At 35.9% G+C, this 24,117-nt stretch overlaps 1 protein-coding gene and 1 pseudogene across 2 annotated transcripts; both read right to left on the bottom strand.

Annotated features, from left to right (window-relative positions):
- Positions 1–11,905: 11,905 nt before the first annotated feature.
- Positions 11,906–15,535, bottom strand: LOC143612358 (uncharacterized; annotated as a pseudogene). The gene is made up of 5 exons (XR_013149933.1): positions 15,234–15,535; positions 13,588–14,507; positions 12,976–13,500; positions 12,420–12,884; positions 11,906–12,294 (listed from the first exon to the last, which is right to left on the bottom strand). The product of XR_013149933.1 is annotated as an uncharacterized LOC143612358 (transcript).
- An 890-nt stretch (positions 15,536–16,425) lies between these two features.
- On the bottom strand, positions 16,426–19,634 carry LOC143612361 (E3 ubiquitin-protein ligase AIRP2-like). Its single transcript, XM_077086365.1, has 5 exons — positions 19,558–19,634; positions 18,777–18,927; positions 18,626–18,692; positions 17,402–17,636; positions 16,426–16,621 (listed from the first exon to the last, which is right to left on the bottom strand). Exons 1-5 carry the CDS (start codon positions 19,620–19,622, stop codon positions 16,426–16,428), a joined length of 714 nt encoding a protein of 237 aa, XP_076942480.1. The 5' UTR covers positions 19,623–19,634.
- Positions 19,635–24,117: the final 4,483 nt, after the last annotated feature.

The raw sequence follows: 24,117 nt of genomic DNA on the forward strand, positions 1-24,117 counted from the left end.
CCTTCAACACCAAGAAAGAAAACATCTTATTAGTCATCGCTACTAGCTCCCTACACAATTGCTATTGACCAAAACTTATAATAATAAATCCACACACAAACGTATCATATAATTGGCCTCTGAATCCACAACAACAATTAAAATATGCTACATTCCAAATAAACACAATCAACAAATTAGATCAAAGGCGGCGGCATCATGACACCTGGCGGCGAACTAGTGCCGGAACCACGGCGGTGGATGTGGTTTTGGATTTGAAAGATCGATCAATGTTGATGAACAACTTTGATCACTTTAATCCAAACCTCTACACAACCAATGACCAATGTAAAACTTGGTGGCTTTACTGTAAAATTAATTAAATGGTTTTCTTATCTTATGTTATCTTTTTTGTTTATCTGCTAGGGTGTGCGGGTATATATTTTCAAAACTAATTTACTAATTCATTTGGTATTGGTTCGATTCATTATAACTATTTATTTCATAACATTGCTCTGATCTTTTAAGCACAGATAATGATACTTAAGGGTAGGTTTGCGTTCATGTCGTGTTTGACGGGCTCGTTTTAGGTTTTCGAGTTCGTCTCAAGTTGGACACGCGAGCGCGACCCTTTAACACCCCAACTACCAGCACATCAAAGAAAAACTCTACATGTCCAACGTGTCGGTCTAGGTTCAGCTCGCGAATGCACACTTCCTTTTAATATAGTTGCATAGAAAAACTGCATAAAATATCTTGCAGAAGTCTATACATCTTATTTATGTTTATATTTAGTGAACTTATAACATTAATCATAAATCAAAATCTAAAAACTAATATACCAGGTTTTCCAGGCTCGATCTTCTCTTTCTTGTGGTTTCATTCAGAGTTATACCTGCATGACAAAATTTCATTTATTTCAATGGTAGACTAGGTTAGAGCCTGTGTTTCACATGAGTGAAAATATAATAAAAATAAAAAATTATTATATGTAATATTTAAATTCAGTTATTTCATATTTTAATATTTATTTATGACTTTTTTAATATGTATTTGATATATTATACGCTATAATTTTTATGTTGAAAACAAAAGGTTGGTGTTAGATTTATTTTAAAAATAAAATATTAATACCGATGTTGTTAGATTAAATATTGTGTGTATCTTATTTTTATGACAAAATTTGTCATAGATTTAAAAACTAAATTTACGAAGACTAAGGTTTGGTTGTAAAAGAAAATAAATAAAAATATATTATATTTTAAGAATAAAGTTAAAATACAAAGTACAACAAAAATAAGAAGGGTAAGAAGTAATCTAATCCATTGATCTTAAATTTAGATAGTGGAGATTAATTTGATAATAAAAATGATAAGAAGGGCATTAAGGTAATAACCCATTTATGATGACTTTCTCTCTCCACATGAAAGACACATGTCAATTCTCCCATCATTTTAAAACGTCCATAACTTTTTTATACAACATTTTAAAAAAAAAAATTCACCATAATAACAAGCGTTTTTTTATCTTTAATATGAATATCATATTGTTATATAAAAATGGAAAAAAAAATTAGTGGGTTTTTTTATATTGTGTTATTTGGTTGTTCATTGTGTTTTTTAATTGGGTTTTTCTATGCATTGTGTTATAGATTTTAATTATTGTGTTTTCAATTGGTGCTCATATAAAAGATAAGAATTAAAACAAAGATTACGTCATTGTGTCTTTGTGCTCAACATATGTCTTTCTATTTATCATTGTGTTGTAGTCATTGTGTAATACGTTCATGGTCTTTTTGTTCAAGTCATTGTGTTTTACGTTTCAGGTAATTGTGTTATATGTAATGATCATTGTGTCTTATGTTTCAGGTCATTGTGTTATACGTATTCATCATGTGTTATGTTTCAGGTTATTGTGTAATTGTGTTTTGGGTATTAGATAATTTGTTGTTATTTTATCATTATATTTACATATTATTATTACACAACGGTGTTATTAGTATTAAAAAAAACACAATGATGAGTTGAAAGACACAATGACAAAAAAAAGACAATGGCAAACAAAAAGAAAGACACAATGACGAAAAAAGACACAATGGTAAGCAAAGACACAATGACATAATTTTTTGTTTTAATTTTTATAAAACAAAATGGTACTCATAGTAAAGATAAAAAAACGTTTGTTATTATGGTAATTTTTTTTTTTTTAAATATCATATGAAAAAGTTATAGATGTTTTAAAATGATAGGGGAATTAATATGTGACTTGCATATGAAGAGAGAAATGTGTAATATTACTTTTATACCCTTTTTCCTTTGATCCCCACTTGACACATGTTAATTAACTATAGCTTCTCACACTTTTCATTTTTGTCGGCCTTTGTAGAATAACTCAACCCTATATTTTAAAATGAAAAGAGAAATGATAAACAATCTTAAATGGTTGTGTTAAAGAGATATGGGAACACAATGTGATATTGTGAATTATGGAAATGTTAACAATTAAGTATAATTTTGGTTAAGTCAGAAATTCTATAGTGTTAAGTCAACAATTCTTGCACAATTATCACTTTAGCAGGGTTGGTAAGCACATTTGATTTGAAACATGAGGTCTTGGATTTGAAACCTGTATCACACAATAATTTATTTTTCAAAACTTTATAAAGCCTTATGGGTTATAGGCTATAGTAGGTAAACGGGTCATGTGTCATGATATAATAGGAAATTGTGACATGGCATCTACTTGACATCCTATGGCTTAGTTAAATAACATGTAAACAACTTGTTTTGCTTTAATAATATAGTTAGATGCTAAATTATGTAAATGCCCTTGGCTTTAAAGAATCTCTATATTACCTTATTTGAGGATATTCTAGTCCATGTTCACCTTTTCAAGCTCATAACCCAACCCGTATTCAACCTATCCGTTCCACCTAAATAACCCATAGTTGAACGATTCAGTCTTTGGGTTAGATTTCATTGCGACCCGTTAATGAGACTAAACCAAAAAACCCGATGATCAAAAGCTCACCCCGATTGACACCCGCTCGCTCTCAATTGCCCAATTTCCCAAAGTCACCTGCATAAATCAGAACAATCATAAAGGAAACTGTTAACCTCTAAAAAATCAAAATTGGCCAAATAGAAAATTTTGACAAAGAAAAAGGTCAAAGTTGTTTAAAAATAGATTTGAGCTAGAAAAGGCGGAGGTCAAATCCGACCAGCAAATCCATAATGATCAGTAACATTTCAAATTCTTAAATTCCAAAATTCTCATGAAATCAATTACCAAAGACATTGGTGGTAAATGAGACATGTTCGAATAGTATTTTACCTCATGCTCCTAACTTAGCTCCAAAATATCGGCTAGCTCATTCAGGTGGTGCTTTAATAACCAAAGACGATATTAGAGTATGAAAGACCTGAGTATGCAAACATAAAAAAAAAAGTATTAGTTGGAGTTAGCAAGATTCAATAAAGACATGTGGTCCATTTTGGTGCTTAAGTTGAGTTCTAGGCCCTAACCGGTTCAGGTTGAAACCAGGTTTGTTAAGTCAAAGAAAGTCAAACATGGTTTTTTCTCAACCGCTTAGTGTTGAAACTAGTTTTTGAAAGGAAAATGATCGGGTTTGCCCAGGTTAAAATCTGTCCTGCTCCGGTTTTACCAGGTTGAAACAAGTCTGGTTCGGTTTTGACCATGTTGAAACTGGTTCGGTGCGGGTTTGACCGGTGTCAAAGTATGTGGTGTTACGAACCGGTAACAACCTTGCGGTTCGTTTTGGTTTCAGGGCTATGAATCAAATACGATTTCCTTATTTTGATAAAAAAAAACCCTAAGGATAGACTCCTATAACTCAAAGCAAATTTACAATTGCATATTTACTTAAACCACTATTTAATATTTTCAACATGAAAACCAATTTTAAATTTCTAACCACACACACAAAGTAACTGAGGATAGTGATCAGTGAATTGAATACCTGTGGAGCAGCACTAGTTTAGAGTTACTTGCTTACCAATTTCTCATTGACAATTGAAGGTACGTTTTCATAGGGGACATCAACTAAACAACGAACCTCGGTGTTACTAATAGGATAAAATAACATGGTTCTCCAAAATCAAGCCCGCAAAGTAAGATGTTACTCTTACCTGTTACATTATATAAACATGTATAAGAAAATAAAAAGAAATATTAATGATGCTAGCAAATTATAAATACCTTAGGCTTGTACATGCTGATTAGAAAAGCAATCGTCTGAAACTCGGTCGATACACAACCCGCACATTGCAACAGGGACACAACTAGAACTCTACATCGGTTCGATTCGATACGGAATGCAATCCTAAATGATATAATACAACATAAGGTTCTAAGTATTTATAAATTACATCATAACAATAAAAATTTAAAAAACATGCATAAATATAGATAATATGAAAACTTTACATTTTGATTTTTGAAACATATACAAGCTGATAGTTCAAACAATAATAACAAAATATAACTATGTAACACAAGTTCTTACGAATTAACCATAAGGGGAAAGTTAACATACAAATGAAATTAATACGCTAATTGTGAGAAACAAGTAGAGTAATTATGTAATTACATTATAGAGTAATTATGTGGGGTCCACAAGTGGCGCGCATAAAGTGTAAAGGGTGTTTAGTAATGTGAGTGCACACAAACATGGAAAGTTGTTCAGTTTATCTATGAGTGCTGAAACTGATAACATAGATCAACTTGAGATGTTGCTGGAATCCTACTTTGTTGGAATCGATAGCACTCTAAACCTACTCCTAGAACCACTAGTACCCCATATGCTCAAACCGGTGTTCCTAATACCCGTGCTTGCTACCATTGTGGAGATCCTAGTCATCTTCGCAATATGTGCCCTCAACTAATCCATGTTCACCAAGCTCAAACTAGGACTGCACCTTGCTACACTACCAATGCTTATCAAGTCTAAACCTATCAGTCTTACATTCTCCAAGCTCTTCCTGTCAACCAAGATCCTTCTTACTTAGCTCAAATTTATCAAAGCCCGTACCCGCAAGCTCAAGTCTACCAAGCTTACACCACTCAAACCTCACTAGTGTCATCCTTTTGAGCCAACCTACCCAAACTATTCCAAATCCACCTGCATCGACTGCTCAAGTTATTATGGATCCAACTACCTCAAGTTCTCCAAGTCAAGTGAATCAAGTCAACTACAACTGAAGCTGCTTGAAGACTCTAAATATTTTGCTTTCGTTATTCATATCTTAAGTTATCTTATCTTTTTCGTTTATGCATTGCATAGACTCTTTAGTTATTTGTGATATTGGATGTTCTCAATTTGAACTATTTTGAGCGTTTCATCTCATGAATAAAGTTTCTCATATCAAAGTTAATTAGGACCTTGTATCTCTATCTTATCTCCTTATTCTCGATTATCACAATTCATAATAACATCTGCTCCAAGAAATATGTTTCCTTTTCATCTCCAAATTTTTTTTTATAAGCAAAAATGTGTTTTAGAAATTAAACAGATTTTTCAAACCCGTATTCCTTTACATATAAACCGTCCCGAGAACTTATTTGGATCCTTATTATTAATAATAACAATTATTTCAAAGTATTTAAAGTTTAGTATTTTCATTTTATACCCCTTACCTCTTCTAAGTTGTTTATTCTTTGTTTTAACTTTAAAATAAACAAGAAATATATATTTATGAAACTACAGGGACTAAACTTAAAAAAAATAAAACTTTCCTTCCCACACCCGGGGCGCCGCGCGGCCAAGACCCACCCTCACAGTCGCGCGCCGCCACCATTACTCTGCACAGATTTGTTTAGTTTATATGTTTTCGAGTTCGTTTTTGGCCCGAAATCGTTTATTTAAGGACTAAATCGAGTGTTTTAAGCCACAAGAAAAGGAATATAGCTAAGATACATGTCCATATTCATTACCCCTTGATCAAGCACGAAATTTACTGCATATAATATTGATTTCATCATTAAATGCTTATTCGGTTTCTTAAACGAGTAAATAACCATAAGTAGTTCGTTTTAGTGTTTCTTATATAAAAAACTCTTGTTTTCTCTGCCCTAAACTTTCTCTAAACCCTAATTCACATTACCCAGCCGTCACCTCCTCTGTTCATCAAAATCTTCGGTTTTTGCATTATTGTTGAAGATACACGTTTAATCGATTGACTTTGCTTGCACATCAACCTTTGACTCTTCGTTCTGGTTGATCCTTTCACTTTCCGGGTAAGTTGTAAACTAAGAAATCGTTCGTATATATTCCCTAGTCAATAACCTTCAATCAATTTCGGTGGTTGAAGGGTGTTGACTGGTCAATTCGTTTAAAACTCGTTAAACAGTCAACAAGTTTGACTTTACGTTTTCTCATACTTCTGGTCGGATTCAACGTTCGGTCCAAAAGACTTTTATTCTCGTAACGAAATTGTAAGACTACTGACCAAAACCCGACTTCCGACTCGCTGTTAGGATTCCAATTTTGTCCCCCAAACTTAATAATTCTAAAAATGTCATCTTCTAACTCATCTTTGACCATGCATTAGATAAAAATAAGCATGTCTCGTCCGTATATTTGAAATAATATAAAACTCTTATATTAGAAACTATAAAAAAACAAATATAAGTAAAATTAGTTATAATAATAGTATAATATTAAAAAAACAAACAAACGACTAACATGTCTTTGACTATATGTTTGATGCTAACACGTCGTTGACCATGTGTTTAGAGGCCTAACTCATCTTTGACGATGCGTTAGGAAATCCAACACGTCTTTGACGACGTGTTATACTAGCACATCGTTAAAAACGTAGTCAAAGATGAATTAGAAGATGTCATTTTTGAAATTATTAAATTTTGGACAATAAAATTGAAATCTCTTCTAAAAAATGTGCCATTCCAATATATTTATCTAACAAAAAGGATTTTTATTTATTTATTAAGTCCTTTCCTGCTTATTATTTTTACTATATATTGCTGCGTTCCCAACCTCCCCAAAACAAAACCCTACCTTACCTAATCGAAAACAATTGGTAGATCTAGAACGAACGAAGAGATGTTTGGATTCATAAACTACGTAATTAAGGATGAGTCTGCAAAAATATAATAATATTTAACCTACCCGTTCCAACTAGAACTAATTATTTACAAATATAATATACAAGTATATAAGCCAAGGTTACATGCATTGTCGTATAACTCATGGTTCACTAAGCCACTAAGGCTTGGGTTCAAACATTCTAGGTTTAACCATTCCCCACGGGTTCCCTCAAGATAGTAGGTTCTTTCAAAAGGGGGTTTTGGGTGGTGGGGTTGGGGTTGGGGTTGGGGTTGATTAGGGTTCTCATGTTTCTAATGTTAACGCAAAAGTTGGCCTTTTGCATAACCAGGGTTCACGCAAAATCATGCTCTACAAAAAAAAAAACGATTCTCGCATCAACCAAGTTCTCGCAAAAAGACTAGGGGGTGTTTGGTACAGAGAATGGAAAAGGAGAGAAAATAGAAATGGAAATGGAATTGTAGAGAAAGAGAATTGGTATGGAGAATGAGAATCATTTCTCTTGTTTGGTACACGAGAAAATAAACAGAGAACTCTACCATACCCAACCCCACCTCCACCCAACCTGACACCACCCACCACCACAGCCCCACCACCACAGCACCACCACCACCACAGCACCACCACCACAGCCCCACACCACCAGCACCACCACCACAGCCCTTTCTTCAACCACAGCCCACCACCACCGGCTGCCGCCACCAAATCCCCTTCTTCAACCACAGTACACAAGAAATTAAAAAGATTCAAATTTTTGGAACATAAGATATAGAAAAAGGAGGCTCAGATCTGTCATCACTGCCTCTTTGGAGATTTTGTGGTGGTGGTTGTGGTGGCGATGATGATGATGATAATCAGAAGCCACCTGCGACCACCGCCGATTTCCACCACCACTGTCACCCACCTGAGACCACAATCACCCGACCATCTGAAAACCCTAACCTACCACGAACCACCACTTGAAACCCTAATCTCCGTTCACCCGTACCACCTGCAACCTACAACCGGTTACCATCTCTGTGTTCACCACTGCGAACGGCGGAGACGGGGTGGTGGTTGCAGACTTGGAGACGAGGTGGCGGTTGCAGACTTGGAGACGAGGTGGCGGCCGGAGACGGGGTGGTGGCCGGAGACGGGGTGGTGGTCGGAGACGAGGTGGTGGCCGGAGACGAGGTGGTGACATGCTATGAGGAGGCTGCTGAGAAATGGATTTCTCTTTGTTTTAAAGAGAAATGGAATTCTCTAGTTTTAGAGAAATAGAAAGAGAAATAGAAATGAAAAGTGGAAAACAAACAAAAGAAATATTTCTAATTCCATTTCTCCCCAATCAAATCCCTCTACCAAACACCCCCTAGGTTCAAAAATTAGACATCTTGGAGCGTTATATGGTGTCCATCTTTTAGAGGTTGAGGGCTCGACTCAAGTCCTTTAGTGAATTGCGGGGCAAAATCATGAGTAGTTTAATCGAACCATTTAATAAACCGGTTAATCAAACCGACCCGAATCTGAAATTCGAATAGAAACCGAACCGGTTTGAAATCATTATGCAGTAACCGGTTTGGAACATATTGAAACCATAGGTTCGAAACCGGTTTGCAATTTTCTCCACCAAAACCGGTTCTAAACCGGTTAACCGAACTGAAACCGGCCACAATCAAGCAAAAACCGGTCAAAACCCGACCGAAGCAAATCAAAACCCGAACCGAAACTGATTGTAACCTAGTCAAGATACCGGTTTCAACCTAAACCGAAACCAGTTGTAAACCGATTTTGACTTTTGTTGACCAAACCAAACCGGTTTTGAGCTTTAAACCGATTTGTGCACCTCTACTTCTATCCACTCCTGACAATCTACTTGTAAATTTTTTTCATAATTCTTTTATCTAATATTGATGTACGTTTATTTCTTGCTATGATTGTAAGTTAAATTAACCATATTAATGTTTGATGAATGTGAAATAACTTTTATCTAATTTATCACTTAGGTCTATCTCTTGTGGCTTAGTGATAGGAAAACTGGTTCTTCAGTAGAGACCCGAGTAATTTTTTATGGATTATAGCAATTAAGGATTTTAGCTAACTCTTTTGAGGTTGTTAGTTTGAATCACGAGCCCACCCATGTTTTCGTCCCACCGTGTGTTACGCTAGAGAGTTCTATTGTTGTGGGTTCTTTAGTAGAGACCTAAGTTCGATTCCCATGTCACTTTTGATGGATCATGACAATGAAGGATTTGAGCTAGGCCTTATGATGTTGTTAGTTTGAAGCCCGAGCCCGCCCAGGTTTAGTCTCATCGTGTGTTACGCCAGAGAGTTATGTTCTTGTGGCGCCACAAGAATTGTCAAGTGGCAGCCGGCGATATGATTTTCCGAGTGAATAGTCAAACCAAACTTTGAAGCTAGCATGAGGCCGGTTATAACAATATAGTCTGACCAGAGTGGGTTCAAAATCACGATCAGTTCCTTTTTCTAGGCGAATACGATATTGAGATTTTTTCTCGGAACGCAGAGACCTGTGTTTTTGGTAAACAGTCGCCCGGGCCTGGTCACTGTGACCCCCTTTGTGAGGCCACAATTGCTGCGAGCAAACATATTAATGACGAAGAACGCGTTTTTGTTATGCTACTAATACGGCTTTCAACAAAAGGGTACTTGTACCCGAAATCGACACAGGTGGGTAGGTAGAGAATACGCTTCGGTCGTCGGCTCCCCTGTCATCAGGTCACCAACTTCCTTGACCTTCCGACGGGTATATTGGGATCTCGAAATATTTTGTGATGAATGTACAGGAAAACCCTCTTTGGATTTGCCCAAGATCTTTGGAATACATTTATTTCTTGCATGTGTGGCTTGCTTTGGTTTCGACTCATATTCCCCAAAAAGTGGATCCCGCTCTAATAGCTCCGAATAAATTAAATACGTGCATTAAGATGCGAAGGCTCCTCTTTCACTGTAAAAAAAATGACTTCGAGATTCATGAGCATTAGCTCTCCCTGAAAAGGTGATCCAGCCGCACCTTCCAGTACGGCTACCTTGTTACAACTTCACTCCAGTCACTAGCCCTGCGACAACGGTATGATAATACGATATGATGACAATGCTACTTGTGATTGATCAAGAAGGAAATCCAAAAGGAACTCGAGTTTTTGGTGCGATTGCTCGAGAATTGAGACAGTTAAATTTACTAAAATAATTCATTAGCTCCCGAGGTATTATAAAACGAGACTTTTAATAGATTTGTATATGACGAGAAGAACATGACTCTCTAATTTGAAGAGTGCAGTAGCCTCCAAACACACACATAAAAAAGTAATCGTTTTAAAAAAATCTAATTTATTTCTTAAATATATTTTTCGAACAAGAAAAGTTATATATATATATATATATATATATATATATATATATATATATATATATATATATATATACATAGTAAAAAATTGGTTTAGCTTCCAAAGTAAAGACTACAAGTCCCGAAGTTTCTTTGCCCACTTCTTGGCATCTAGAGCTAAAGATCTTTAAAGAACTTAATACTTTTTAGATGACCCTAAGAAAAGAACTTAATACCATCATATCAAAGCTTGTTATTATCCTAACGTCACTACATTGGACTTTATCAACCTCATCATGCATATATGTTTGTTATGTGTTTCTTATGGACGCGTCTCTTCATCAAGGTCGACAAAGCTAACAAAATGCACGAAGAACTATACAATCTACAAAAGTTGTAAGGGTAGTGTCCACGGTAACAATTTACAAGTAGGAGATGTCTCGACCTCCTTATATCAACAATATTACTAAGACAATTCATCATGTTATTTTTGGAGGACACTTACGTTCACAATGTTGGACTTAATTGGGTTTGTTCACATGTGAAATCATTGTGAAACAGGCTGGTGCAAGTTAATTGGTGTACAAGGCTGTTAAGGGCCGAATTTGGTTGATCCGGTTTCGGTAAAAGAGCCTTAAAGAGTGTTTAGTAATTGATTGCAGTTTTATCAAAGATCCTAACATTATATTTCATACTATTTTCGTTTAACAAATATCAAGGAAACATGAAATTCTCACACCAATTTTTTTCTTGCTTGCACCCTCATATTAACCTTTATTTATGCCCTAATATCAAAACAAACAAACAAACAACCAACCAACCAAGTATATCAATAAGTCCCCATAGGTTAAAAAGATAGCAGCAATGGCAAGACCTACCAACCAATGGTCTTGCATAGCCATATTAGCTCTTATTATAGCCTCAATGTTCGCCATGGCTCATGCGGTCAAACCACTTCCTAAAACCACCAGACTGCATAACCTCCAGATGGACACACATAGCAAACCTGAAACCACCAACTTGCAAGCAAGTGACTCGAATAGTAAACCCACAGTTCAACCCAACCCCTCACGAGTGGATAATACTAAAGTTAGTGCTAGCGGTTGCAGTTGCGGTTGCGCTAGTGGCGGGGCAATCTATGGAAGTGGCCATGGCACTGGCGGCACCTCCTTCGGGTTCCAAACAATTTTCCCGTTTCCTGGTTTCCCATTTGGCATACTCGTCCCACAGGTGTCCACATGGGGTGAGGGTGATGGGTTTGGTGGGTCAAATAACAATCTGGATATGGGTTTGGATTCTACCTGTCATTGTGCCAATAATGGGTTTCCAATGCACTATGTCCTTACTCCCATCTACTTTCATCACTCGGCCCCTGCCACCCTAAATAATATGAGACGACAAAGTCCCACCAACGTGGCTTCAGGCCCGTCAAGTAACTAGTATGGATGCTTCATCGTTTTCCTATGAATAAAGTTTAAGGGGTATAGTATCGTGTATCGTACTATCTTTTATAGAGTTTCCATATAAATTTATTAAAAAAAAGTAACAATTTTAGAATTATATATTAACAAGAATTGTACATATGGTATATTCATTTGATGTAAGCAACTGTACAACCATAGTTAGTTGGACTTTCCTGTTCAAACTTAAGAACACGCGGGTGTTTTTTTAATATTTGTAATGCAGACTCCTTCACGACACCAGTACCCATCCCATGAATAATAAAGAGAACCGAACCTGGCCCGGACGTATTAATAGCCAAGTTAAGTTCGTGAGACGCTTCCTCGACTCGCATACCGCGTAAATCAACCGTGTTTTTCGATGTCTGCACCGCTGGTCCATACAAAACCTCTTCACTGTTCTTAATCTCTGATAGATTCTTAAGGCTTCTTATCCTCTGTCCCTAAAAAAACACATAAATAACTGTCAGCTGTTTTGCTAATTTGAGTATTAATATTATTATTATTATTATTATTATTATTATTATTATTATTATTATTATTATTATCATCATCATCAACTTACTACCTGCTTTTTGATTTGTGATTGTGAATTTGGTGGTGGTGTCATTGTGTCACTGCTTTGAACAGCTCTCATACTGCTTGCATTCACTCGAACCCTAATTTTACCATATTGAACAAGCGCAGTGCCATCAGTGCCAGGTGGCTCAACTATAGTGGCTAACTTATTACCAAATCCCCTCACAATGATTTGGTCCCCAAGTGTCACTGAAAGGGAAGAACCATCTGCTTGTGTTGCGGGTGAGACTTCAGTATAACAGTGAGCTTCTATGACTGACAAAATGGCTGACTCAGATTCCTTAAGAAGTGCATTAACTTGATCAATACTAGCAGTTGTAATTTTAGCTTCATATTCCTTCACTATTGTATCTAACTGTAATTTCACGGTTAGTATTTCTTTTCGGGTTTTTTGAGCTTCTTTTGCCTTTAAAGCTGCCTCACGCCTCGAAAGATCATTTGCCTCGTCATTAATCTTCATAACCGATTAATATAAAACAGTAGACAGATATGTTAATGATTCATGATATAAACAAGTTAATAGATTAACATAAAACAAGTCATACCTCATTATAAAGATACATAACATTTGTATATATATGTTCGGCTCGGTTTGCTTGAACTTCTAATCGGTTCTTTTCTTCCATTAACGACTGGTAAAGCAATCCTCTGCGCTTCTCAGCCATATTTGGCATCAACCTTTTAACCCATGTTTCCGCACGTTTAACAACCTTTTCATCAAAGCCTATTGATTTAGCAATATTCAATGCATTTGATTCACCGGTGCTTCCCCAAAGTATCCTGTAAGTAGGCTGTAAAGTCTTTAAAGAAAACTCCATTGCTGCATTCTCGTATTGAGAATCCTTTTCTTTCAAGAGAGATAAATCTGCATAATGTGTAGTTGTTACTGCTAAGTTGACTCTGTTTTTAAGATACTCTAATATGCTGGTAGATAGTGCCACGCCTTCTGACGGGTCAGTCCCACTTCCGATTTCATCAATCAGAATGAGTGATTGTTTTGTGGTCACTTCTAACATCTTGCAAATCCTTAAGAGGTGGCCACTAAAAGTTGAGAGGCTTTGTTCTAAAGACTACAATAAAAGGATAATATTATCAGGTTGTAATGCTAAAAAGTTTTTATATTTTTAATAAAAGAAGTTAAAAAGTAAGAGTATTACCTGACTGTCACCAATATCTGCCAGAATCAAATCAAACCATGGAAGTGTAGGGTGATTTCTAGCAGGTAAATACATGCCAGCCTTCAACATAATAGATGCAACTCCTAATGTTTTCATGGAAGCAGTTTAGCCACCAGTGTTAGGTCCCGAGATCACAACAACCCTTGTTTCATGGTCAACTTTGATGTCAATAGGAACAGGAAAAGTCAAAGGTTGACCCGTCACTCCATTTCCCTCGCACCACATAATCGAGTTGTTAGATTTTGATGTCAAATGACCGGATAAACTTCTCAAAGAGGTTTCAAGAAGCAATGGATGCTGAATACCTTCAATATTTATCGATAAACCATTATTTTTAAAGCCATTTGAGCTTATAACTGGACATACTGCACTCATCCACTGAGCATGAGCAGCTCGTGCAATTGCAAGATCAACTTCTAGAACCCTGTCTAATAAGCAGTTAATATCTGAACCCGATTGTGCAATTTCAGATGTAAGCAAGCCCAAAACGGCTTGCTCCGCGGCCCGTTCTGCATTTGAAAGTTTGACTTCCATGTTGTTTAAGTCAACTGCAGCTTTGGGTTCCATGAAGTATGTTGCTCCAGAGCTACTAACATTCAAAACAACACCATTTGGGAGCAATGACTTATGAGAAGCCTTGATACCAACACACATTCTCGACCGCCGTTTGGTCACCAACGGTTTGTCAATACCACCAGCTTGAAAAATCTTAGTGGATATATCTTTTAGGAGAGTCAAGATCATCCATGTTACTCTTCCTTTCTAACCTAATAATCTCCAAATCCTCACTTGCTCTATCGAGTATAACCGAGAACTTACAATCTATACAATAATCTATTTTCCGGTCCAGCTCCGTTAAGAAATTGCAATTCTGAAGAATTTCAAGCAGAGGATAGTACCTGTGTTAATGCAATCAAGATGATATCCAATGAAAATATCTGAAGCTTGAACTGAAACTGTTATTGCATATAGTTAGTTATACTCTGAATTCAATGATTCATTCAAACAGTTATTTAGGAGTAACGTAAATTGACTAGAAGTGTAAAGGAGCCAAGCCGCCTGCGAGGTACTCGAGACCGGCTCGCCAAAAGCTCCAATCGAGCCAAGCTTAAATGAGCTCGAACCTAAAAATAAGCTTATTTAATAAACGACCCCAAGCCTGAGCTTCACTTATTGAGCTTGAGCCGGCTAGCGAGTCTAAATGAACCTATTAGTTATATAGTTCTTATTTAATATATATTTATTTAATAATTATAATTATACATAAAAATTAAAATAAAGGTATCTCAATAATACATATTAAGTTATATATTAATAGTAATTAAATCATATATGAATATATATATATATATATACACACATATACATATGTGAATTAATCTAAATTAAATAGAAAAAAATACGCGAGCCGAGCTCGAGCCTACAGCTGACAAAATGACAAACTAGAATCAAATTCTGGAGGTGCATTTCGTACTTTAGAGAAATGTTCTCCAACTAAACAAGGCAAACCGCTGGCGAAAAGCTCGAGCCTAAATATAAGCTCTAAGCTTCACTTATCGAGCTCAAGTTGGCCTGTTAATTATATAAATTGGCAGAAAATAGAATAAAATTGACGGCAGGCATACCTTTCGGATTGCAGACAGATTTTGTGCAAGTGTTGAAACAAAACCCTAGCAGCTCGCAACGTGGCACAAATCTCCCTAACCGAAAGCAGCTGTCCGGACAGCGATGACTGAACGAGGTCCGAAACATCTTGAATTCCAGAGAAATCCGGCGGCAGAGGGAGCAAAATGCAGCAGATGTTTGATCTAGCAGCTTGCGACTCTCCAGGGGGGTCCGTCCAATAGGAAGGAGGGCGTTTCGGGCGGCAGATAGGCCCATGGTGGTGGAGGTGAAGGCGGAGATTTGAGTGCAGATGGATGGCCATTCCAGGATGTTTAAGGTTTCGTGTTGGAGTGACTCGGCGTAGGAAGTTGCAGAGCATTTGCATTTGGCGGTGGTGAGATTTGAAGATGATTGGGGTTTTATTGGAGAAGAAGAGGAGGTTCATGGTTAAGTTTTAAGATAAGAGACCCATCTTTCGTTGTTAATGCTTCTACTATCTAGTCTAGTGTTTAACATAGGGCTGGCGACGAGTCGAGTCAGGGTGGTTTTAAGCTCGGGCTCGAAATTAAATGTGGCAAATTAGCTAGACTCTAGCTCGATTTTGAAGTTAAACGAGCTTAAGATCGAGCCAACGAGCCAAGCCATGACTCGAGCTGAGCCTGGGTTGATTTTGGCTCGGTTACAAAAATGATCCAAATCAGCTCAGGATGTTTCAAATCAACTTTTTATAGCTAGTTTTATTCGAGCGAGCCTCGAGCTTTTTAATCATATGTTAAACTTTAACATATGCCCACAGGCCACTACTCCACAAGGAATGTATGCCAAAATATAGTTTTTATGAATTCTTAATATGATTCCAAACCAAACCAAACCAAACCAAACCAAACCATCATATACAATTACTATTGGATTGGCAAGAGTAGGATTCAAGTTCATAATCTCCAGGGCCAACAAATGAGATAACACTTTAGTATTCCAGCATATACATATATATTTACTACATACAATTACCACAACCATCAACATCACCACTTAATCTTGCAAATAAACTATCTGAACAAACTTCAAGCTCGGGCTGGGTTTATCTAAACGACAAACCATTTGATTTCTAAACAAACCCAAAAGAATCTCAGGTTCTCTTCATTTGACCAACGGGGTAAATTAGCGCGAATGCAGGGGTTAATTATATAATACAGTCACATCAAATGCGAGTCATGTGTCAAAATGTGAATCAGGAATAATAACCAGAGGCAGCTTGTCTATGTACATGAATAATCGTTTCAGATTCTCTCTTGTTATTGTGGCCATGTCAATTGCTTCTTTGTAGTCAACATACACCCACAGCTCACTCGAGTCAACTCTCTTTAGGCTGACCCGACAAAACGGGCATGAGAGGGATCTTGTACGCCTGTCATAAAGTGTTATTTGTGAGAAAAACATGAAATCTTTATGCTTATAACAGCTAAGTAATCCTGCTCATCTTAATATATTGTTTTTGGCAATTGCCACAGGTCCAGAAGCACTCTTTACAGTCCCTCTTGATTCGTTAAGCCAATATGGATTGCTGGGATTTATCTCCAAACTCCGTAATCCTTCATATGGAAGATGATTAATGTTAAGGAAAACCTTCTTCATTCACATGTGGGAAGACATCCCTCATCTTCTTGCTACCAATCAGAGAAACAATTATCACATTTACATCACCAGAAGGTTGGTTTGAAATGTAACCAAGAATTGAATTTGGTGATGTGGAGATTCTCCAAGAGTTAAATTAAGTTGTTGATTAAATCTGTCAGCTCGGCTTTCTAATCAAAACCAAACCAGTGGGCATGCAAATGTAATGAATGTTTCTCCGATTGGGAGACAGAAGAGGAAGGACATGTTCCCACATGAGAATATAGATCATGCCTGCTTAAAAGTCAATCATCCTCCATAAGAGTGATTACTGAATTTGGAAGTGAATACGAGCAATTCATACTGGTTAAACGAGTTCATAGGAGTTGTGAGGAACACTTGTGGACATGTGACAACTGCAAAAGCAATTAAGAAGATAAGCAAGGCTACTACAAACTAGCTCTTTAAAAGGTTAAAGTCAGATGGTGAAACACTGAAACACTACAAGAATGTAAAATTTAAGCATATTACAAAGAAGAAACTTCAATTGCCGATAAAAGATAGACGGTCATACCAGTCATTATAGCAACTTGAGCACATGGCGTGGTTACACTCAGGTAAAACGAGTTTGCTATTCATCTCCATGCAAATACCACATTCTTCTTCGCGTTCAATATCAATAGCAGAACGATGATTAAAATCTCCATCTTCTCGTTTTCTATATCTTTCCATGCATACTTTCTTTTGTTTTCTTTCTTCCGAATCAGTCACACCACTTTGAAGTTGCATTAAAGATGGATATATGATGCCTATTCGTTACATCATCCTAAATATTAATCCCCTTGAAACAATAACAAAAACGATATATATAATGGATCCGATGATCCCCTCTTACAGCCAACTAGGCCTTTCAACAAAATATTAGTGGATTAATTGACTATTCTCAACAAGTCATTTGATATATAGCATCATATTCTTGACTCATGTGTAAACATTATCTGATGATAATTATATTTTGTAGGCTGTAAACGAACCGAACGCTCAGTGAAGAGTTCAGTGGGAGGCTTGTTCATGTTCGTTTATTTAATAAGCGACAGAACATGAACGGAACATTTTGTTCATTTAATTAAGCGAACGAACATGAACACATGTCTTGTTCGTTCATTTATATTCGTGAACGTCCGTTCGCTTATGTTTGTTTTAAGCTTGTTCGTTTATTTAACAAGCGAACGAACATGAACGGAACATTTTATTCATTTAATTAAACGAACGAACATGAACACATGCCTCGTTCATTCATTTATATTCGTGAACGTCCGTTCGTTTATGCTTGTTTAAGTTTGTTCGTTTACGTATTCATGTAATTTGTTAGGTCCCTTACAATTTAATCTACTTTCACTAAACTGAAATATCACCTGTTACAATTTAGTCTAGTTTTATTATTTTTTAAGACCCAAGTTGGGTCACCCAACAGATTGATATTCACGTTAACTTATAATTTGTGTTTGCTCAGTTATGTTCTTTTATATTAGTCCATCCATGTCAACTATATCCATTCGCTTACGCACATGAACCCGTTTAATTGTTTGTGCTTGATCATTTGTTTGTTAAAGTTAAGCGAACGATATGCTCCATTTGTGTTCGTTCGTTTACAGGCCTAATATTTGAATGACTTTATGTGTGTGTGCTTAGTTCCACATAGCATAATTTAGAACAATGAAATAAGGCAACACTTGAATCAAGAATTGATGTTTGACTTATGCAGAAAAGTCAAACTGTTTGGGCCTTTGGATCTTACCATAGAATTCTCTTATGCTTGCCTTCCTTTCGTGTGTAGACATGGTGGTGGTGCCATCTTCATAAACCTGTAACAAGTGCAAGTCAGAAACTTTATCAATAAATACCAAATCGTAGAAACAATATTACTCGAACAAGTTTGACTTTTTCACCTGAAAAATGAGAATCCTCAGGAGTCCAAGAGCACCCGCGAGATGGTAATCAGACCACTGAACAAAGAAAAGAAAAAACTGTGCAGCCGGGCTATATGACATCCTCATCTGCACACACGCACCGTCATACTCCCTTGGAAAATCAGATGCCCTACATCAAACATGCATAACAATCACAACATAATCATCATAAAAGTCTTACAAAAAGATCATCTTCAATCTTGATTACACCACAAAAGTCCAAAGTGTATATCTATACATACTACACTAACAGGATTCAAGAGCTCATGCTCTTGCTGTCAACCTCACTCTTTCACAATAACATAACGCATAACATAAATGTGTGTTTGAATCTACTCAATAATGACTATAGACTATAGTTTTTTAGGTTTTTCACCATGTTCATGGGCGAAGCTTCCACGGGACATCTCCCCCGAAACAGGGTCCGTGACTTTCGGCCCCCCCTATATCCTGAGTCTATGGTATAGTCCGAGTATCCACAAATTAGACAACATAGGATCTATGCTAATCAATATAAGTTAAAAGAAAATAATCTAAATTTATGAAAAAAACACCTTAGAAATTCAAAATTGAGGGTATTAAATTAAGAATTCAGAAATCAGATTGAATTAAATACCCCCCAAAAAAAAGAAAAAAGATACCTTTATCGCTAATAGAAGGAACCAGTAAAGTCAAAATACACAATTTATAGGAAAAAAGAAACCCTAGAATCGTGAATAGATGATGAAATTGAAGGAAAAAACATGAAAGGGGTTCTTACAGGGTATTCGCGTGTTGAAGATCAGCTTCAAGAATTTTAAGGGAATCCTTGAACGATTTTCTCATCGATCCCAATACAATTATAATATTTCTTCTTCTTCTTCTTCTTCTTCTTCTTCTTCTTCTTCTTCTTACGCAAATTATTATTCACACACCATCTACTCACTGATTCTCTCTAGAAATAGAAATAGAATAATTGTTCTCTCTTTAGAGATTGAATAGAAACAATGTTGCTGTTCGTCTCTGTTCTCGAGAGAACTAAAGAAGAAGAAGAACAACAACTGTGTCACTGTCAAGCTGACACGTGGACAACAACCTCCTTAAAAGATTTGTTTTTAATATCATCTAGTGGTGATTTTTTTTTTTTTTATGTCAGACTTGCAAAAGTTGTCCCTCAAAAGTCAAAATTATAGCAGTAAGAGAAAATGTTTTTGTGATTAGGTTATGATGAAGTGGGTATCCTACCGATCTATAAGTTAAAGAAGCTTAAGAATAAAGGAACAATAAATACAAGCTTATAAGCAAGGAAAGTTTGTGAACAAGAAAGCAATAAGCATAAGCTTTCAGACGGGAAGCTTGACACTTGCCCAGCAAGGTTTTTAGATTGACCAGGAAACTCCTGCTACAGTAATGTCAGATAAAGTCATGGCTGACAAAAGCTGATGCCTGTCATAAAGTAAAAGTAACAAGAAAACAAATAAAAGCTGAGCAAAGCTTATATGAAAATGACATACACCCAGCCTGCATAAGTTGAAAGGAAAGTTGACATTTTTCTCTTAAGAGGCTTCAGTTTCCCCTAGAGAAGCTTCCGACTGCCTATATAAGGAACACTTCACCGAAGGTATTCTCATTATATCTTTACTCCATCTTCTCTTAACTCTCTCTTCATACTCCTACAACCTTATAATTAGGGATGTTCTTCGGGTCCGTTTTTCGGGTTTCGGGTTTTTCGGGTCGGGTTCTTTGGGTTTCAAAGTTTTAAATCTTAACCCGAAACCCAACCCAAATCTCTCACGGGTTTTTCGGGTTCAGGTAATTCGGGTTCGGGTTTTTTTGGGTTAATCGGCTTTCGAGTATCATGAAAATGAAATGAAAAACAAAAAAAATTAAAAAACTTAAATGCTAAAATTAAAACAACATATTCTTCTTTGCCCATAACGCAAATAATCAAATAATAAACAAACATTACTTGATAAAGTCATAAAACAATTCAAAAAAAAAGTAAAATTAAGTAACTAACTCGAACCATAACCGTCTTCAATTTGATTTGATTTGGTTATTCGATTACAGTTGCTATTAGTAATAAACGGAAAACATAATTAGCAATAAACAATCGATCCATAATAGTTGGAATGACAACAGTAGATTAGACTCGGATTCTGGTAAATTTAGTGGCTAAGACTAAGCCTATTATACCTAAAAATATATTTAATTTCAAGATTAAAAGTTTATTCGGGTTGACCCGAAACTTATAAACCAAACCCGAGAACCAACCCGAATTACTTCGGTTAGGGTTCGGGTTAGCCTTTTCTCGGGTTTGGGTTTTTCGAGTCGGTTTAGTTCGGGTTCGGGTACGGGTTTTTTCGGGTTGGGTTTCAGGTAAAAGTGACAGCCCTACTTATAATCATATCATATCACTGATTCTCACGTCGGAGGTTGATTATAGGAGACCCCCTCCTATGGTGAGACTAACCGGTTGTGTTTTCGTTGTTGATAGCAGGTATAGTGGTTCGGATATACTCTTGGACGACCCATATTCTTGTTGTTAGCTACATCGTTGTAGCAACAGGTTATTTTTGTCATTTTCATTCAAAAGTTATTTTCTTCATTTTCATTCTTATGGTTTTATTTTTTTGTCAGTTCAATTCAATTCAATTCAATTCAATTCACTAACTCTGTTAAATATTTTTGTAACTAAAGAGCTTTTAAGTCTTTCTAAACTTATGTACAACTTCTTAATGCATATGATACAATCACATATATAAATAATTAAAAGAAATATTAAAAAATAAAAACAAAAATCTCTCTCTAACCTTCTCTTCGCCATAATCTGCCCCATTCTCTTACTAGCCCTTATCAGCATCCCCTTCACATAAAGGCAAAATCTTCAATGCCCAAAGTGATGTCCAACTACATTGAACATCTCCATAAGCTTCCAACCCCAAACATTCGAGTCTACCTCTCTTAGTAGGAGTAATAAAATTAGCAAAAAAAAAAAGAAGAAAAACTTGAAATCATATGTGGATCTAGGGATAAGCTCAGTACAGAAAGTCTCAATCCCAATTTTTTCAAAATCTTGGTACCGGTATTGAAAATATCGATTCGGTGCCAAAGGCAAAAATTCATGAAATAACAGTACCGAACGACCTATATTGGTACCCTATAGAACCCGAAACATCAAAAAGTCGGTACATAACCATCTTTAGAGAGAAAACTTAAAAACTCCTAAATAATTATTTTTAATTAAAAATAAAAAATATTTTTAAATTTCTGCTTTTGACATTATTCTTATATTTTCTTACCCTTTACTCGAAAAAATAAAAAAAACAAAAAAAAACCCGCTGTAATGTACATACGTATTACTGTACGATACCCTTGTATTACACATGTGCATTACTATGTATTTTTAAGTTAAATAGTGTTTAATTGCATATATTCAATATTTATATATTGTATATGTGTAGTAGTGTTGTATTATATGCAAAAATAATAATAAAATAAAAGTTGATATAGTGCACATGTGCGTTAATGTTGTATTACACATACGCACTAATGTGTATTCGATGTGCGTATTAGTCTTATATTGTATGTATACAATAGTGTTGTATCAAATCTGTGTAATAGTGTTGTATTCTATGCAATACAACACTTTTGCATATATGCAATGCACACTATTACATATGTGTACTACACCAACGAGGTTGCCGACAAGTTTTTTTTTGGAACCAATAACAACATATAAGAATAATGGAAAAAAAGAAATTTAAAATTCTTTTTTTTTTTAAAGTTAAAAATAATTTTTTAGGAGTTTTTTAAGTTTTCTCTTTATAAGGGTGGATTAAAATAAAAAGAGATAGCTTTCAAGGAAGAGTAAGAATAGATCTAGGCCCTTGGATTTAGTATCTAGTGGTTGTGATTAGTAGTTTTCAAAATACCAAATAGTTTCCTAGGATCTTGGATTTAGTCTACATAGTTTCCTAGATATGCTCAAATAGTTTCTTAACTTCAAATTTTACGCCCTTCTTACGATTCGTAAGAAATTATTTATTTTTATTTGAACCCTCCTCTCTTTCTCTCTATATCTATCTATCTATCTATCTATCTATATAGCATCACATGTCCTTAATTGTTTCTTAACTATCTCTTTGGGTTCTTTGATGTGTGAATTGAATTTTGATGTGTTCGATCCTAGGACGGTGGTCATGGATTCTCTTGAAGTTGGCTGCGACCATGGTGACTTCAGTTTTGCGTTCAATAATAGTAATTTCTCCGATGGTGTTCTTCGCATCTATATATTTTCCGAGTCTACACAGTTCCCATCAGGTATCCCTTATTTTTTTGATTTTCATCAATGATTTAAAATAAAAACTTATTCTAGCAAAACCTTAGTTTTTTTTTCATGAAAAAACATTAAAATCATGAGCTATGTCTTGAAATACACGAAAGTAACTAGGGTGACATTTTTTTACATGAGTTGAAATACACAAATAACTAGGTTCTTGGTTGTCGTGTCTAACCCTGTTAACAAAACTGGTTGTCTTCGGGTTTACATGTTTAATACTACCTACCGTTATCTCTTATTTTTTGGTTTGCATTTGATGTATGTTTAAATTTTGACTCTACTTTATTTGATCGAATTGCAGTAAGAGTTAAAACGTTACATATTAGCTCTCCAATATTAGCTGCAAGAAGTCCATTTTTCTACAAGGTGATTTCTCCTAGATTCTAACTATTATTTCGTAATTTTTTCAGTTTCTCGTTGTTTCTTCATGCAGCTCTTTTCGAACGGGATGAGAGAGTCAGAACAACGTCATGCAACCTTGCAAATCAATGCCTCTGGTTTCTAGTCGTCTGTATTCCGTTTCTAGTAGTTTCTTGTTCCAATATTACAGTTGTTTGTATTTTGTAAGTTTAAGCGTTTCACATCCGGTTTTTGAACAGAGGAAGCTGGCCTCATGGAACTATTGAAGTTTATGTACAGCAACAATTTGCGAGTTACAAGTGCTAATGCTATGCTTGATGTACTAATGGCGGCTGACAAATTTGATGTTTCTTCATGCATGAGACACTGCAGCCGGTTAATAAGAAATCTACTGATCACCACCCCCGAATTTGCACTCATTTTTCTTGATTTCCCTCCCAATCTTTTAATGGCTGAAGCCCTGCAACCACTAATCATTGCCGCAAAGCAGTCATATGCTGTCCATTACAAAGACATTACCAAGTAAATAAGTTTCCTCATAATGTTAGTATACAATATAATAGAGTGTTGACCACTTGGCTTGTCAAGAAAGCTCTGCAGCATGTTGTCTAGTGTTGCAAATTGTTTAGTTTTTTCATA

Source organism: Bidens hawaiensis, unplaced genomic scaffold (assembly GCF_021521415.1).
Source record: "Bidens hawaiensis isolate Kalapana, Puna unplaced genomic scaffold, B.hawaiensis_p1.1 tig00034437_1, whole genome shotgun sequence".
NCBI classification, from domain to species: domain Eukaryota; kingdom Viridiplantae; phylum Streptophyta; class Magnoliopsida; order Asterales; family Asteraceae; genus Bidens; species Bidens hawaiensis.

Coding starts and splice junctions, on each gene's coding strand:
- LOC143612361 (XM_077086365.1), bottom strand. CDS start 19,622: ATGAGAAAATCGTTCAAGGATTCCCTTAAAATTCTTGAAGCTGATCTT. Junction 18,693..18,776: donor TGAGGATTCTCATTTTTCAG/GTGAAAAAGTCA, acceptor CACTTGTTACAG/GTTTATGAAGATGGCACCAC. Junction 17,637..18,625: donor AAGCATAAGAGAATTCTATG/GTAAGATCCAAA, acceptor TGTAACGAATAG/GCATCATATATCCATCTTTA.